The sequence below is a fragment of the Pongo pygmaeus genome, chromosome 20 (assembly GCF_028885625.2).
Source record: "Pongo pygmaeus isolate AG05252 chromosome 20, NHGRI_mPonPyg2-v2.0_pri, whole genome shotgun sequence".
NCBI classification, from domain to species: domain Eukaryota; kingdom Metazoa; phylum Chordata; class Mammalia; order Primates; family Hominidae; genus Pongo; species Pongo pygmaeus.
Genome location: NC_072393.2, coordinates 12,570,134 through 12,588,744, shown reverse-complemented (window position 1 = coordinate 12,588,744; position 18,611 = coordinate 12,570,134). Strand labels below are relative to the sequence as shown.

The window sequence follows — 18,611 nt, the reverse complement described above, 5'->3', positions numbered from 1 at the left end:
GGAAATGGAGCCCCCTTTGGTGCTTCCTCAGCAGCCTGCGCTTGCCTGCACGTAGCACGAAGCTGCACATAGAATCAGAATTTACCATTTATGTGTTAGGAAAATCTGGGTAAAGGGTTTATGAATTTGACAGTTTATGTAGGTCAGTACCTTAAAGTAACCTTTTTTTTTTTTTTTTTTTTTTTTTTTGAGACCAGGTCTCACTCTGTCACCCAGGCTGGAATGCCACGGCACGATCTCGGCTCACTGCAACCTCTGCCTCCCAGGTTCAAGTGATTCTCCTGCCTCAGCCTCCTGAGTAGCTGGGATTACAGGTGCCTGCCACCACGCCCAGCTAATTTTTGTATTTTTAGTAGAGATGAGGTTTCACCATGTTGGCCAGGCTGGTCTCCAACTGGTGACCTCAGGTGATTCACCCGCCTCGGCCTCCCAAAGTGCTGGGATTACAGGCGTGAGCCACCGCCCTGGGCCCTTAAACTAACTTTATGTGAAACTTTCCTGTTGGTGAAAATGCACGTCTTGACGGTGGGGGCATTTCCACACTCTGCAGAGGGCACAGGGAAGTATGTTGAGCTCCCAGAGTCAAATCGTTCAGTGTCCCAGTCTCATCACCAGGTTTTGGTTCACTCTGGGGTTCCATTTCAACAGTTAATAGTCTGGCTGCCAAGTTTGGGCATATGTTTAGCCTCCTGAATGGGACGTTTGCTTGTGAAGTATGAGGGCAGCAGGCTGCTTATCTGCACTAGTTCAAGTTTTTGCTTTTTTTTTCTGTTTTGATTCATTCATTCATTTATTGCAGCCGTGTGATTTCAGTTCTTTCACACATTTGATATTTTAATACCGTTCTTGACTTGTTTTTATTTCCTTGGCTGAAAATGAGTAGATTGAGAGGCAAGGTGAGAGAGGAAGGCTTGACCTTGCCGCCAAGAGTCTCATCCTCAAATCCTGATGCCCGGTGGACATCAGGCCACCCTCCTGCTGCAATGTGGCCTGTGCGGCCTTGGGCTCCCCTCTGCTCTGAGGCCAGGGGAATGGCTCCACTGGACTGTGAGTCTGGGATTCCCTGCAAAACACTTGTGACTCCTTCTCCAGGAGGAAAAGGCAGTAAGGGCCTGCTGAGTACGGGCAGGTAATTCTGCATAAATGCAAATGTTCCCTGGGAGGGGTCAGGACAGCGCAGGGAGGAAGCCTGCCCTGTCAAGGGCTGTGCCTGGAACTCGTTCATCCCGCTCTACTCAGCACTGCGTGATTGCTTCTTCTGTCACTCAGTGCCTAGAGGGCGGGACCTGGAGCCCTATCCAATCAGAGCCATAGGGCGGGGTCGTAGGAACTGTCAATCAGGCGCGCGGCTGGGAGTAGGGTGCGAGGTTCAAAGAGCCCGCGGCGTCTTCACGTCCCTGCGCTCAGCTCTAGCCTCAGTCGCTGAGAGACGCCCTGGAACGTCTGTGTAGTCTCAGTCGCTGAGAGACGCCCTGGAACGTCTGTGGCAGCATCTGTCACAGTGGGACCCGCACTGGCAGCGGGAGGCAGAGGGAGGACCCTGGAACATCCCGGAAGCCGGGAAATGGTGCGTGTGCAGGGTCAGGCGACCCAAAAGTGGGAAAGAGCTGGTTGGAACCGTCCAGAGCCGGCCGCGGCGAACGTTGGCCTCCCCCGCCGTCAGCTCCTGGGCCTGGGACCCGAGTCCCCCTGGCGCAGCTCGGCCCTCGGTCCCCTCAGCCACAGAGTGAGGCTGGGCTGGCAGCCGGGACCTCGGGCGTCCTGTCTGGTCCCTGCGCGGCGACTGCGGTCCCGGCCTCGGAGCCCTCTCTGGGCAGCTCCACGCCCGCAGCCCCGCGTCTCCCCAGGATTGGGGAAGGGTCACGGAAGGGTCATGGGGGGAATCCCCACTCGTGTGTGGGGTTCGTGCGTGGGAGGACCTGTGATCTGTGGGATCCTCGGTCTCTGTTTTCTTCCCAAAGGGGACCGGTGTCCCTCTGAGTCTTCAAAGGTTTGAGAAGGCAGGTGTCTAATGCCTTATCTTGTCCCCTCATCCTAACTCCTGGGGCTGGCAGTAAATCCCTAGATTTCCAGATTTTGCCCTGCATTTCATAAAGCTGACTTCCTCTCTGTCACAGGGGAACGACTGCTATCTGGGCCGGTAACGCCGGGGTAAAAGAATTTTTACTAAGACAGTTGTAGGTAAAGTTATTAGCGAAAGTAGGAAAATCCGTCGCAAGGGAGGGCCATGGGAAGCAGGAGAGAAGCAGAGGCTTGCGGGCAATTTTATAGAATGGAACTTGTGCTGATTGATAGTGCCAAGGCAGCAGGGTGCCAAGGCAGCAGGGAGCTTAACTTGCATTCCTCTGTCAGCCCCGGTGTTTGATAAATTGGTGTGTTTGATGGTGAGCAGGAAGTCTGTGAATTAAGTGCGTTATCTGGGCAAGAAGGCCATGTCTTGGGCCATAAAGAAAGTTAGACATGTACAGGAGTTCCAGACCAGCCTGGCCAAGATGGCGAAACCCCTTCTCTACTAAAAATACAAAAATTAGCCAGACGTGGTGTCACATGCCTGTAATCTCAGCTACTCGAGAGGCTGAGGCAGGAGAATCGCTTGAACCCATGAGGCGGAGGTTGCGGTGAACTGAGATCGTGCCACTGCACTCCAGTCTGGGCGACAGAGCGAGACTCCGTCTCAAAAAAAAAAAAAAAAGAAAAAAGAAAAAAAACAAAGTTAGACCCGTAACTTACCTGCATTCTCTTTTGTTTAAATTCTCTGTACATGAAGATAGGCAGATTTATAGCTTTTTTGCTTTATCTTTCTGCTTTCCCCTGTTCCCTTTAGCCTTTCTGTAATTCAGACTTTAACAGCCTTTTCCCCTGTTCCCCTTAGCCTTTCTGTAATTAAGACTTTAATTTAACAGCCTTTTCCCCTGTTCCCCTTAGCCTTTTCCCTAATTAAGACTCCACACTGTCCTCAGTTCACAGCAACATAATGAACTCTTTGTCCCCCAGGCTGTATTTCAAACAAATGCAGTATTTTAACTGTCATTTTTTTCCCCAGGTAGCAATATATGATTCTTTTTTAGAAGATATGATTTTTGTTTGTGAATATTTCATATGTGAGGATGCAGAGAATAACCACCTGTCAGGTGGTTTAACCACTCTGCTGTAAAAACCAACAAGAAAAATGTCTGTGCCTCTCCTCCTTTTATCTTCCCTGGGCACAGGCACCTTATCTGAAAGTCTTTGGGTTGAGGTTTCCCTTTGGAAACCACCGGCTGATGAGTCCTGAGCCCACACTATCTTTTCCTGGTGCTGTCTGGGACTGGCACCAAGTGGATACAGCAGCCTTGTCTTGGAGGGTAGTGAATATCAGCCCCTGGGCCACTCCTCCCGGAGGACAGCCTGAGATGCAGGGCTGGGGCCTCCTAGGGGAAGAGCTGGATACCCTGTGGTGGGAGGATTCCCCTGGTATCCTCTTGTAAAAAGTTAAGCCCTGGGATACTCAGTTTTCTCACCCCAAGCCCAGTTTTCATTTCTTGGAGACATGGCTGGTTAGCCACTCAGGTGCTGGTATTGAGGGGGTAAAATAGAAATGATTCCCATCCTTCAAATTCTATTAGACTAGTGAAGCAAGAAAAACTATCCGAAAGGTCAAAGATAACTTACTCCAGTGAGGTGGTGCAAGAGCCTGAAAGTACACAGTGCGGTACTGAGCACTTCAGTGAGCAGCACGGGGGTGGGGGATGCCCCAGGTGACAGGAGGACCTGACTTGACCCTTGAATGAGACTTGTCTGTGTTCCAGTCAGCACTGCCCGTCCCTGAGGTTGTCAACCTTGAAAAGATTTGTTCACTCATTTCTGTTCAGTTTTTTCTTAGCTTTAAAATGCATTCTATCATTAGAGATTGATAGAGAAGATAAGATGTTTCTAAAGGGACAAGAGTTGGATTTCAGAAAACAAATTATATATATCTAGTCCTATATGCCTTTAAAAAGTTGTTGTTTACTTTTCTTTTCTGTCGTACTACACAGAGCCTGTGTAGTAAGTTTTCCAGGTCTGTTTTTTTGTTGTTGCTGTTGTTTTGTTTTTAATTGGATTATCTCAATAGAATTTCAGGGCTTAGCAGAGAAAATGCCATCAGGGAAAATAAATTGGAAAAAACTTTCTTCCTTGATGACTACAGAAAAATGAAAACTGTCTCAAGGCTCTTAAAATACTTTTTCTGGTATGAGAAAGTTAGAACCACATTCAAAATAGAAGCTGAGGTAATAGAGTGAATAAAAATTCATGAAAACAGGTAGGTCTGTAATTAATTGATTATTGTATATGGAGGTGTTAGGCAGAAGATTGATTATTGTCCTGGAGATAACAATTTGTCACTGTTCTTTGGGTTGAAGTAGCTGTCATTTGTATCACTGCCTGGCAATACCTGCTGTGCCATAGTTTCTAATACCTTAAATAGATGCTCTTGTTCCAGAATTTGCTGTTTTCCATTGGAGTTTGTACCCATCACTTTGCTAACACCATACTCTCCCGATTACTGTAGACTTCAAAACCTTGATGTGTGGTAGAGAAAGAGCTTCCCTGTCTTAATTACATAGGATTGCTATACCAGATTGCCATAAACTACGTGCCTTAAACAACATTTGTTCATTTCTCAGTAGAGGCTGGGAATCCAAGTTCAAGTAGATCAGATCTCTGGTAAGGGCCTGCTTCCAGGTTTAAAGATGGCAGTCTTCCCCTTATGTCCTCAGTGGTGGAGATATGTCTGTAATGTCCGTCTATTTTTGGTACTAGGGCAATGTTGGCCTTATAACATCAATTAGAAAGTATTACCTCTGCCCCGGGCATGGTGGCTCATGCCTGTAATCCTAGCACTTTGGGAGGCCGAGGCGTATGGATCATCTGAGGTCAGGAGTTCAAGACCAGCCTGGCCAACATGGGGAAGCCTGTCTCTACTAAGAATACAAAAATTAGCTGGGCTTAGTGACAGGCGCCTGTAATCCCAGCTACTTAGGAGGCTGAGGCAGGAGAATTGCTTGAACCTGGGAGGCAGAGGTTGCAGTGAGCCAAGATCGTGCCATTGCACTCCAGCCTGGGCAACAAGAGCAAAACTCTATCTCAAAAAAAAAGAAAGAAAGAAAGAAAAAGAAAGAAAGTTTACCTACCTACCTACTTCTGTTTTCTGGAAGATATTGTATAGAATTGGGATCATTTCTTCCATAAGTATTTGCCATAAATCACCAGTGAAATCATGCTGGTCTGTTCCTTTTTTTGGGATATTTATCATTTATTGATTCAATTTATTCAATAGATATAGGCCTATTCATATTACTTGAGGTTACTTTTATGAGTTTTGGTAGACTGTGTCTTTTATGAAATTGGTCCATTCCATGTAATTTATCAAATATGTGGGCATTCAGTTGTTCCTAATATTCTTTCATGGTGCTCTTAATGTCCATAGGGTTAGTAGTGATGGCCTCTCTTTTTTCTGTGTTAACTATGCTGTGGGCTTATCAGCTTTACAGATCTTTTCAGAGAATCATCTGTTGGTTAGTTGATGTTTTCTTTTCTTTTTTTTTTTTTTTTTTGAGATGGAGTCTTGCTCTGTCGCCCAGGCTGGAGTGCAGTGGCGTGATCTCGGCTCACTGCAACCTGCGCTTCCCGGGTTCAAGTGATTCTCCTGCCTCAGGCTCCCAAGTAGCTGGGATTAACAGGCACGTGCCACCACACTCAGCTAATTTTTGTATTTTTAGTAGAGACGGGGTTTCACCATGTTGGCCAAGCTGGTCTCGAACTCCTGACCTCATGATCCGCCCGCCTTGGCCTTCCGAAGTCCTGGGATTACAGGCGTGAGCCAACACGCCCAGCCTGTTGATGTTTTCTATTGGTTTCTTGATTGCTATTTCATTAATATCTCTTCCCATTGTTATTTTCCTCTGCTTGATTTACATTAATCTTGCTATTCTCTAGTTTCCTAAAATGGAAAGTTAGAGCACTGATTTTAGAATTTTACTTTCTAGAGAATGCGTTCAATTCTTTAAGTTTCCCTCAAAGCACTGCCTTTTCTGCATTCCAGAGATTTTGCTAAAATATATCCTTTTTCATCAGTACCACAATATTTGCATTTCATGTGACAAGTTTCTTTGACGTCTGTGTAGTTGAGAAGTTTGTGGCTTAAATCTCCACTTTTTTGAGACTTCTCAACTATATTTAAGTTATTGGTTTATAATCTGATTACATATTTTATATAATTTCATTTATTTAATTTATTATTTATTTATTTATTTATTTTAAGACGGAGTTTCACTCTTGTTGCCCAGGCTGGAGTACAGTGGTGCAATCTCGGCTCACTGCAACCTCCACCTCCTGGGTTCAAGTGATTCTTCTGCCTCAGCCTTCTGAGTAGCTGAGGTTACAGGCATGTGCCACCATGCCTGGCTATTTGTATTTTTAGTAGACACAGGGTTTCTCCATGTTGGTCAGGCTGGTCTCGAACTCCCGACCTCAGGTGATCTGTCCTCTTTGGCCTCCCAAAGTGCTGGGATTACAGGCATGAGCCATTGCACCTAGCTCTTTTCTCTTTTTTAAGAGACAGGGTGGTGGTCTGTCACACAGGCTGGAGTGTGGAGTGCCATGATCATAGCTCAATGCAGCCTCCAACTCCTAGGCTCAAGCAATCTTCTTGCCTCAACTTTCAGATTATCTGGGACTATAGGTGCATGCCACCACTCCTGGCTAATGTTTAAACTTTTATAGAGACAAGGTCTCACTATGTTGCTCAGTCTGGCCTCAAGCAATCCTTCCACTTTGGCCTCCCAGAGTGGTGGGATTACAGGTGTGAGCCACCATGCCTGGCCTAGAATTTCTATTTTAAAATATTTGTTCTAGTGTGTGTTATGGCTCAGAATTTTGTGCATCTTGGTGACTATTTCATGTGGGCTTGAGAAGAATATATACCCTGCTGGTGTTGAATGAAGCATTCTGTAAACACATATCAATGAAATCCAGCTGATTAATAGTGCTATTGATTTCAGCCATATCATTAGTGATTTTCTGACAAACTGATCTGTGAATTATTGAGAGAGATGAGTTGTTTCCCTCCAACTATAATTGTAGATGTGTGTATTTTGCCTTGTGGTTTTGCTTTATGTATTTTTTGCTTTATGTATTTTGATCCTCTATTTTATGGGCATAAATATTAAGGATTATTATGTCTTCTTGTAGGATTGACTTTCCTTATCATTCTGAAATCACTATCTATGCCTTATAATTTTCCTTAATCTAAAACCCCATTTGTCTGAATGTAATAGAGCTGTTTCATGTTTCTTTTGATTAGGGCTAGAATGGCATATATTTCTCTACTTAATGTATCTCTATCTTTCTGTTTAAAATGTTTTTTATGTACACATTGATAGGCTTTGTATTTTTATTCTACTCTGCCAGTCCTTGTCTTTTTTACTGGTGAATATAGATAATACACATTTAATGTAGTAATTGACATAATTGAATTAATATGTATATGTATATTACTGTTTTCTATTTGTTGCACTTGTCTGTTTTTTCAACTACCTCTTTTTTTCTTTTTCTTTTCTTTTTTTTTTTTTTTTGAGATGGAGTGTCACTCTGTCGCCCAGGCTGGAATGCAGTGGCATGATCTTGGCTCACTGCACTCTCTGTCTCCTGGGTTCAAGTGATTCTCCTGCCTCAGCCTCCCGAGTAACAGATGCCCGCCACCATACCCAGCTAATTTTTATATTTTTGGTAAAGACGAGGTTTCACCATGTTGGCCAGGCTGGTCTTGAACTCCTGACCTTGTGATCCACCTGCCTCAGCCTCCCAGAGTACTGGGATTACAGGTGTGAGCCACCGCACCCAGCTCAACTACCTCTCTATTTCTGTCTTTCATTTTAGTTGAGCAGAATATGATTTTCTTATCCTATTAATATAGTACTTGGTTCTTAATTTTTTTAGTGAATTCCATAGGGTACATATTATACCATTCACAACTAATGGACCTTCAGTTTCAAAAAACACTATATGGCTTCATGGGTAGTGCTGGTATAATAAACTGTTTGAAACTTCTTCCTTTCATTCCATGAATCATCACTGTCATTCATTTGCACAATTGTGACCTGTAACACCCAATACATTGTTGATACTATTATTTTGAGCAAACTTATCTATTAGATCAAGTAAGTATAAGAAACGTAAATCATTTTTTATGTCTTCATTTAATGTGATGTGAATTTCTAACCTGTATCATTTATCTTTTCTCTAATAAACTTCTTTTAACATTACTGGCAAGGCAGGTGTACCAGTCACACATTTTTTCCATTTCATCCCCTGACCTTTCCTGCTTCTCTGAATGGGTAGATTCAATTGTTTTATCTTGATTTTAGCTGATTTTTTTTTTTTTTTTTTGAGACAGAGTCTCACTCAGTCACCCCTGCTGGAGTGCAGTGGTATAATCTTGGCTCGCTGCAACCTCCACCTCCCAGGTTCAAGCGATTCTCCTGCCTCAGCCTCCTGAGTAGCTGGGATTACAGGCATGCACCACCACACCTGGCTAATTTTTGTATTTTTAGTAGAGACGAGATTTCACCATGTTGGCCAGGCTGGTCTCGAACTCCCGACCTCAAGTGATCTGCTCCCCTCGGCCTCCCAAAGTGCTGGGATTACAGGCATGAGCTGCCGCACCTGGCCTCTGATTTATTCTTTGGTTGTTCACATCTGTGGAACATCTATAGTGAAGTCTTCCTTTTGGTTGTTGTACTTTGCGGCTGCATTAGTTCTATATTGCTCAATTTCTAATTTTTATTGATTTTTTTATCTTTTCTGATTTTCTTTTAGTTTTTTCTTCATCATTGCCTCACCTCATTGAACATATTTAAGACAGTTGCTTTAAAGTTTTTATTCATTCAAGAAGTCCAGTGTTTGAGGTTTCTTAGAGATGGTTTATCTCAGTTCAGGTTTTTCCATTGATGAGCCATATTTTCATGTTTCTCTCTATTTTTCCTAATTTTGTGTGCATTGAAAAGTAGACATTTGCATCTGGAAATCAGATTCTGTCCCCTTCATTGTTTGCTGTTCTTGTTTGATGAAGGCTGTAACTATTCATTTGTTTAGTAACATTTTCAAAGTGTGTTTGCAGAGACTCTATTCCCTATTTGATGTACACACTGAAGTCTCTGTTCTTTAGCTTGTGTTCATTTGTGTTCTGATAGAGATTTCCTGAATGCTACAAGCTAAAAGTAAAAAGGAAGATGAAACATACAAAAACCTGACCTCTTCCAGTCTTTGTGGATGGCTCTTGTGGAGCAATTCCTTCAACACTTAGCAAGGCTGTTTAAAACTCTGCTGTAGCATTTACTTTCTGTTTTACTAAACCTAGAAACATGCCAGAGCTGAAAATAAGGGTCTCCTCACATCTTCTATGAAAATGTGTTCTTTCCTGTGAGTGCATGGGGCTCTCTCAGTTCCCCAATATAATGGGTGCTTTTGAATACCCTAATTCCTGAAGGAAATTTTCTCTCCAGTTTTTTCCTTTTAGACTTACGTGGGCTAATGTATGTCTTTTTCTTCTTTCTTTCTTTTTTTTTTTTTTTTGAGACGGAGTCTTGCTCTATTGCCCAGGCTGGAGTGCAGTGGCGCAATCTCGACTCACCACAACCTCTGCCTCCCGGGTTCAAGCGATTCTCCTGTCTCAGCTACTCAGTTACAGGCATGTACCACCAAGCGTGGCTAATTTTTATATTTTTAGTAGAGACGGGGTTTCACTATGTTGGCCAGACTGGTCTCAAACTCCTGACCTCATGATCTGCCCGCCTTGGCCTCCCAAAGTGCTGGGATTACAGGCATGAGCCACCGCGCCTGGCCTTAATGTATGTCTTAATTATAGTCTGTTATCTCAAGTAGTTGCAGGCTATTTGTGTATTTTGCACCATTTTTCAGCATTTCTTATGTTTGACCCTAACTGGATTCCATTGTAGATGAAATAGAAAAGAGAGCCTTGTTTCAAACCTTCCGATCATCCCCAGAATGATTGGAAAATACAAAGGCAATAATTTGTGAATAACATCTGATCTGCTTTCTCTGGAATTAGTGACCAGAGTTCCACACTGGGATCTCAGGCTGCTGTCTTGAAGACTGGCACAGAGGTGGGGTGTGATTGGGCCAAGGACAAATAAAACTCCACAAGGGTTTTCTATCATTTTTTCACTTTTATTTATCTATTTGTTTATCTCTTTATTAATGGTATGGGGTGCTGAATATTATAGTTTCAAAATCCTTTATCTGTTTTTGCAAAGCTGTCACTTTGTTGGTGAGAGGGTTTTTTTTTTTCCTTTTTCTTTTTTTTTTTTTTTTTTTTGAGACGGAATTTCACTCTTGTCAACCAGGCTGGAGTGCGATAGCACAATCTCGGCTCACCGCAACCTCTGCCTCCTGGGTTCAAGCAATTCTCCTGCCTCAGCCTCCCAAGTAGCTGGGATTACAGGCATGCGCCATCACGCCTGGCTAATTTTGTATTTTTAGTAAAGACGGGGTTTCTCCATGTTGGTCAGGCTGGTCTTGAACTCCCGACTTCAGGTGATCCACCCACCTCCGCCACCCAGAGTGCTGGGATTACAGGTGTGAGCCACCGCGCCCGGCCAGTGAGAAGGTTTTTTAGCATTTTTAGACATTTGTGACTTCTATTAGATTTGATAATGTAATTTTATTTATTTTTTTGAGACAGAGTCTCACAATATCGCCCATGCTGGAATGCAGTGGCTCAATAATGGTTCACTACAGTCTTCACGTCCTGGGCTCAGGTGATCCTCCCACCTCAGCTTCCCCATTAGCTGGGACTACAGGCACACCACCATGCCCGGCTAATTTTTTTGTATTTTTTTGCAGAGACAGGGTTTCGCCATGTTGCCCAGCAGCCTGGGCTCAAATGGTCCATCTGCCCTGGCCTCTCAAAGTACTGAGATTACAGGCATGAGCCATGGTGCCCAGCTGGTAGTGTAATTTTTTGTTAAAGTCTGTTTTAGTTATTTAGGGAATTTTATAAATACAAGAGATAACATTGAGTTCTTTTCTAATAATACATTCTCTCATTGCCCTTCTTTCCTTCTCCTTTGACATTACCCAATAAGATGTTCAAAAATTTTCCATTGGGATGGTGAAATATCTTTTATTATTTATTTGTCATGCTTAACTACATTTGATCTAGAGGAAACCAGTTACCAGCTTCCAGATTTTCTGTTAGTATAATCCCAGAGGATGTGCCAAATCCTCCAACTAATTAATTGCAAAAAAATGTGAAATTTTATCTACCAGGGTCTCTTATTAGAGACCCAGTGCCTATAGTGTTTTTTGGTGGCTGGCTTAGTCTGTTTTTTGTTGCTTAAGAATAATCTGAACCTGGATAATTTATAAGGAACAATATTTGTTTTTTACTGTTCTGGAGGTTGGGAAGTCCAAGCTTAAGTCTGGGCATCTGGTGAGAACCTTCTTGCTGGTGGGGACTCTGCAGAGTTCTTAGATGGCACAAAGCAGGAGGGGGTATAGCTCAGGGTTAGAGCATCAGACTGCAGACCAAGATGGCACAAAGCATTACATGGCAAGGGCCGGAGTGCCTAACTCGGGTCTCTTCCATCTTATAAGGACACCAGTCCCCTTCCTGAGATAACTTATTTATTCATTAAGCCATTGATCCATGAATACATTAATCTATTCATGAGCTCTGAACCTTCAAGACTCAATCACCTTTTCAATCCCCACCTTTTATTACTCCCACTTTGCGAATTAACTTTCAACATGTGTTTTGGAGGGGACAACCATTCAAACTCAGCAGTGGCTGATCACATACACTCCCTCTGCTGAGTTTGTAAGATTCTAAACTCTCAGAACATAGGAGTTAAGAAAATAATGTACTTTTTGCACAAACAGTTTAGATACAATCAAGCTCTGTTATTAGTTACATTGGTGGGGCACTCCCTAAATCCAGTTCCTAGACACCATAAAAGGTCCAACTTTGAGAATAAGAATTTGTAAGGACATGTAGTCTCAGGACTGCTAATGGTAGCTCTCTTCTGCACAATAGGTAGTAGGACTTTGTCAGTAGGACTTTGACAAGAACTACAACCCACTACAGAAATAGACATTAGGGTGATGCAGGCAATAAGACTCATTTAACTCACCAAGAAGAGACCTGTTCCTATTCAACTGTAACTTTACCAAACATGTTGAATTCTACCATCAAAACGGCTGTGTGAGAGAAAGTGAGTGTAGAGAGAATATGAGAGAATTTACTATGTCATTGAATAAATGCTTGGAAAGCACAGCATCATATGAAGTTTATGAACTGAGTATAGCTTTTTCAGTACTGTCACTCAACCTTTCTCCTCTATCTATGTGGGATGTTTCAGGACGTTGTGGCCTTTGAGGATGTGGCTGTGAACTTCACCCAGGAGGAATGGGCTTTGCTGGGTCCATCACAGAAGAATTTGTACAGATATGTGATGCAAGAAACCATCAGGAACCTGGACTGTATAAGTAAGGATGATATCATGTCTTCACTTAATCAATTACAGACATTTGTTTCATGGTCATCAGTGCTGTTCAATAATTTGAAATATGGAAAGGGCATATGATGGACTCTTGAACAACACAGAATTCAGAGGTGACAGCCCTGAAAGAAGTTGTACATCCTCATCTAACTTTTTGTCCACCATAGCTTAAGCAGCCATTGACCAGCAGCCTTACTGGTAACATAAACAGTTGATTGGCTGGGCATAGTGGCTCACACCTGTAATCTCAGCACATTGGGAGGCCAAGGTGGGCGGATCATGAGGTCAGGAGTTCGAGACCAGCCTGACCAATATGGTGAAACCCCGTCTCTACTAAAAATACAAAAATTAGCCAGGCGTGGTGGCGCATGCCTGTAATCCCAGCTACTCAGGAGGCTAAGGCAGCAGGATCACTTGAGCCCGGGAGGCAGAGGTTGCAGTGAGCTGAGATCACGCCACTGCACTCCAGCCTGGGTAACAGAGCGAGAATCCATCTCAAAAAAATAAAATAAAATAATAAAAATACAGTTGATTAATCCATATTAATCCATATATTGTAAGTCATGTATTGCATACTATATTCTCACAATAAAGTGAGCTAGAGAAAGAAAATATTGATAGGAAAATCATAAAGAAGAGAAACTATATTTACTATTCATTAAGTGGAGGTGTATGACTAAAAGGTCTTTATCCTCGTCTTTACATTGAGAAGACTAAGTAAGAGGAGGGATTGATCTTGGTGTCTTAGGGATAGCAGAGACTGAAGAAAATTCATATGCAGGTGGAGCTGTGCAGTTCAAACATGTGTTGTTCAAGAATCAACTGTAAGGCCAGGTATGGTGGCTCACGCCTGTAATCCCAGCATTTTGGGAGGCCGAGGTGGGCAGATCACTTGAGGTCAGGAGTTCGAGACCAGCCTGACCAACATGGTGAAACCCCGTCTCCAATAAAAATACAAAAATTAGCTGGTTGTGGTGGCACACATCTGTAGTCCCAGCTACTCGGGAGGCTGAGGCAGGAGACTCGCTTGAACCCGGGAGGCAGAGGTTGCCATGAGCTGAGATTGTACCACTGCACTCCAGCCTAGGCAACAGAGTGAGACTCTGCCTCCACCCCCAAACTGTACAGAATTAACTGTAGTTTGATGAATGAATCATGTATGATTGCAGTATACATGCAATCTTACCATTTTATATAATTTTCTAATAATGTATAGTGATTTTCTGGGTCTACCTTTTAGGAATGATATGGGAAGAACAGAATACTGAAGATCAGTACAAAAATCCTAGGAGAAATCTAAGGTAATTTGCACTCACAGGAGAAAGTTATGTTTCTGAAGTGATTCTCAGAATAAAAGGAAATTTTAAAAACAAAGAAAATGAACAAGTCTAGCTTAAATTTATTTTTTAATTTTTTAAATTAACATTTTTTTTTTAGTCAGGGCCTTGCTCTGTTGCCCAGGCTGGAGTGCAGTGGCATGATCTTGGCTCACTGAAGCCCGACCTCCCAGGTTCATGTGACCCTCCCACCAGAGCCTCCTGAGTAGCCAGGACTACACGTGCATGCCACCACACCTGGTTAATTTTTGTATTTTTTGTAGAGACAGGGTTTTGGCATGTTTCCCAGGCTGGTCTTGAATTCCTGGGCTCAAGCAATCTGCCTGCCTTGGCCTCCCCAAATGCTGGGATTACAGGTGTGAGTCACTGCACCAGACTAAATTTATTTATTCTTAAAAAATTTCCTCCTAAAACATACTATAAGAATTTACATATGAGGCTGGACATGGTGGCTCATGCCTGTAATCCCAGCACTTTGCGAGGTTGAGGCGGGCAGATTACTTGAGGTCAGGAGTTTGAGACCAGCCTGGCCAACATAGCGAAACCCTGTCTCTACAAAAGTAAAAAAGTTACCTGGGCATGGGAGTATGCACCTGTAACCCCAGCTGCTTGGGAGGCCAAGGCAGGAGAATTGCATGAACCCAGGAGGCAAAGGTTGCAGTGAGCCGAGATTGCGCCACTGCACTCCAGCCTGGCAACAGACCAAGACTCCGTCTCAAAAAAAAAAAAAAAAAAAGCCAAGTGTGTTGGTGCACACCTGTAGTTCCAGCTACTCATGAGGCTGAAGTAGGTAGATCACTTGAGTTCAGGAGGTCAAGGTTGCACGAACCATCGTCCTGCTACTGCACTCCAGCCTGGGTGACAGAGCAAGATCCTGTTTCAAAAAATTAATTAATTAATTAAAAAGAAAAGGAAAAAAAAACAAAAACCCCAGCTGGTGTTGTGTTGTCTTGCATAGCATTCAGTTCATTCGTGTTCAAACAGGGCATGAAGCCTACACTTGGCACGGTAATGATAAAAAGGTATATCTGGCCAGGCGCAGTGACTCACATCTGTAATCCCAGCACTTTGGGAGGCCAAGGCGGGGTGGATCACGAGGTCAAAAGTTTGAGAACAACCTGGCCAACATGGCGAAACCCCATCTCTACTAAAAATACAAAATTAGCTGGGTGTGGTGGTGTATGCCTCTAATCCCGGCTACTTGGGAGGCTGAGGCAGGAGAATCGCTTGAACCCGGGAGGAAGAGATTGCAGTGAGCCGAGATCGTGCCGCTGCACTCTAGCCTGGGTGACAGAGCAAGACTCCATCTCAGGAAAAAAAAAAAGTACATCTGATACCTATTAATACACATAAAAAATCATTTAGAAACAACTATTTAGTAATGTACTACTCATTTTTTACAGATGTCATATGGTAGAGAGATTCAGTGAAAGTAAAGACAGTAGTCAATGTGGAGAAACATTTAGCCTCATTCGAGATAGTATTGTGAACAACAGCACTTGTCCTGGAGAAGATCCATGTCAAAGCGCTGAGTGTGAAGAAGTCATAATGGGTCATTTATCCCTTAATAGCCACATCAGAGTTGATTCTGGACACAAACCACGTGAGTATCAGGAATATGGAGAGAAGCCACATACACATAAACAACGTGGGAAAGCCTTCAGTTACCATCACTCCTTTCAGTCACGTGGAAGGCCTCACACTGGAAAGAAACGCTATGAGTGTAAGGAATGTGGAAAAACCTTCAGTTCTCATAGAAACCTTCGAAGACACATGGTAGTGCAAGGTGGAAATAGACCTTATAAATGTAAGTTGTGTGGAAAAGCTTTTTTTTGGCCCAGTTTATTACGTATGCATGAAAGAACTCACACTGGAGAGAAACCGTATGAGTGTAAGCAGTGTTCTAAAGCGTTTCCTTTTTACAGTTCCTATCGAAGACATGAGAGAATGCACACTGGGGAGAAACCGTATGAATGTAAGCAGTGTTCTAAAGCCTTGCCTGATTCCAGTTCCTATATAAGACATGAAAGAACTCACACTGGAGAGAAACCCTATACATGTAAACAGTGTGGGAAAGCCTTCAGTGTTTCCAGTTCCCTTCGAAGACATGAAACCACTCACAGTGCAGAGAAACCCTATGAGTGTAAGCAATGCGGGAAAACATTTCATCATCTTGGAAGCTTTCAGATACACATGAAAAGGCACACTGGAGATCGACCTCATAAATGTAAGATATGTGGGAAAGGCTTTGATCGTCCCAGTTTAGTTCGATATCATGAACGAATTCACACTGGAGAGAAACCCTATGAATGCAAGCAGTGTGGGAAAGCGTTATCTCATAGCTCAAGCTTTCGAAGACACATGATAATGCACACTGGAGGTGGACCTCATAAATGCAACATATGTGGGAAAGCTTTTGTTTATCCCAGTGTATGTCAAAGACACGAAAAGTCTCACAGTGGAGAGAAACCCTATGAATGCAAGCAGTGTGGGAAAGCGTTATCTCATAGCTCAAGTTTTCGAAGACATATGGTAATGCATACGGGAGATGGGCCAAATAAATGCAAGGTATGTGGGAAAGCCTTTGTTTATCCCAGTGTATGTCAAAGACATGAAAAGACTCATTGGAGAGAAACAATATGAATGTAAACAATTATAAAGCCTTCTATATTTCCAGTTCCCTTTGATATCATGAATAAACTTACACTGGACAGAAACCCTATAAATGTAAATGTGGGAAAGCCTTTCATAATTTTTATTCCTTTCAAAATCATGAAATATGTCACACTGGAGAGATGCTATATGAATGTAAGGAATGTGGGAAAGCAATCAATTTTTTTAAAATACCATTGTCAACATAAAACAACTCACAAAGCAGAAAAACTCTGTGAGTGTAAAATATGTAGGGAAGCCTTCAGTCATTTTGGTAACTTAAAAGTACATGAGGCTGGGCACAGTGGCTCACGCCTGTAATCCCAGCACTTAGGGTGGGCAGATTGCTTGACCTCAGGAATTTGAGGCCTGCCTGGGCAAAGTGGTAAAACCATGTGTCTACAAAAAATAGAAAAATCAGCAGGTGTGGTGGTATGCCCCTGTAGTCCCAGCTACTTGGGAGGCTGAGGTGGGAAGATCTCTTGAGCCCAAGGGGTGGGGGTTGCAGTGAGCCAAGATGCACTGCACTCCAGCCTGGGCAACAGAGCCAGACCCTGTCTCAAAAAAAAAAAAAAAAAAAAGCACATGAAAAGATTCACTCTGGAGAGAAGTCATATGAAGGTAAGAAATGTAGAAAAGCATTGAGTTCTCTCAGGTCCTTGCATAGAAATAAAAGGACTCACTGGAGAGATACTCTATAAATGTGTGAAATGTAGGGAAATATTCTTTAATGTTATTTCAGATAGAAATAATTCTCATTGGAGATAAACCCTATGAATGTAAACACATAGTAAAGCTTTAATTAGCTTCAGTTTCTTTCAAATACAGTTATCCTCTAATATGTGCAGGAGATTGGTTCCACCACCCCCTGGGCATACATAAATCGACACATGCCAAGTCCTTTTTTAAAAATGACATATTTGGTACAAAATTACCTGGATGTGATGGCACATGCCTGTAATCCCAGCTACTCAGGAGGCTGAGGCAGGATAATCACTTGAATCAGGGAGGCGGAAGTTGCAGTGAGCCGAGATCGCGCCACTGCACTCCAGCCTGGGCAACAAGAGCAAAACCTCTGTCACACACCCAAAAAAGAAAAGACATATTTGGGTTAGACACAGTTGCTCACGTCTGTAATCCTAGCACCTTAGGAGCCCAGGAGTTAAGAGGCCAGCCTGGGTAATGTGGCAAAACCCTGTCTCTATAGAAGATACACAAATTAGCCGGGTGTGGTGACATGTACTTGTAGTCCCAGCTACTAGGGAAGCTGAGGTAGGAGGATCGCTTGAGCCTGGGAGGTTGAGGTTGCGGTGAGTCAAAATCACATCACTGCACTCTAGCATGGGCAACAGAATGAGACCCTGTCTCAAAAAAATAATAAAAATAAAAACTATTTGCATGTAACCTACCCACATCCTCCTGTATACTCTAAGTCTTCTGTAGATTAGTTAAAATACATCATGCATCATAGAAGCTATGTAAATAGTTGTGTTATTATATTGTTTAGTGAATCATGATATGAGAAAGACCCTACACATACTCAGTACAGACCCACTCACATAATACATGTCACCTAGAGCATTATAAATCCTTTCTTTCAACACTCATAGATTGCTTTTGTTTAATGACCTGAAAGTGTGTTAACATTCACCCAACAAAAGTATAATGATGATTATTGCAATATCGTGCCTAATGTTGTGATGTGTTAGTCAGCTAGATGTGTGACACCATAGATAAGCAGTGAGACCTCAGGCTAACTTGAATCTTGACAGGATGTCAATATGATCAACCATATTGGAAGATCCAGATTCTGACTGCAGATACTGAATTTTTGGAGCAGTCTAAATAATACTAATGTCAGAATTTGCTCAATTTGAGGACTGAAGATCTTTAAGCATTGAAGGGTCTGTCTTCATATTTGCAGATATTTAATTAGAAACATTGTAGGAAGCTGGTTTTTTTTTTTTTTAAACTTTGCAATGTTTGTGAGCATGTAATCTCTGGGGTGACATGGAGGCTTTGTTCCATGGAAGAATCTTAAATGAGGATGATAATCTTTAACACTTGCACCTTGCAGAAG

At 42.8% G+C, this 18,611-nt stretch overlaps 1 protein-coding gene across 3 annotated transcripts; it reads left to right on the top strand.

Moving 5' to 3' along the window:
• The first annotated feature begins 1,332 nt into the window (after positions 1-1,332).
• Positions 1,333-17,617, top strand: ZNF563 (zinc finger protein 563). 3 transcript variants are annotated; one of them, XM_054464110.2, is made up of 5 exons: positions 1,363-1,567; positions 12,402-12,528; positions 13,783-13,843; positions 15,283-15,686; positions 15,805-17,617. In XM_054464110.2, exons 1-5 carry the CDS (start codon positions 1,565-1,567, stop codon positions 15,897-15,899), a joined length of 690 nt encoding a protein of 229 aa, XP_054320085.2. In that variant the 5' UTR covers positions 1,363-1,564; the 3' UTR covers positions 15,900-17,617. The 3 variants fall into 3 exon arrangements, with proteins under 3 accessions (XP_054320083.2, XP_054320085.2, XP_054320084.2); XM_054464108.2 differs by having other exon boundaries at positions 1,333-1,567; positions 15,283-17,617; XM_054464109.2 differs by lacking the exon at positions 13,783-13,843 and having other exon boundaries at positions 1,551-1,567; positions 15,283-17,026.
• Positions 17,618-18,611: the final 994 nt, after the last annotated feature.

Excerpts from the sequence above, each read along its gene's own strand:
- ZNF563 (XM_054464108.2), top strand. Across the intron at positions 12,529-13,782 it reads CAGGAACCTGGACTGTATAA|GAATGATATGGGAAGAACAG; the intron begins GTAAGGATGATA and ends TCTACCTTTTAG. Across the intron at positions 13,844-15,282 it reads AATCCTAGGAGAAATCTAAG|ATGTCATATGGTAGAGAGAT; the intron begins GTAATTTGCACT and ends CATTTTTTACAG.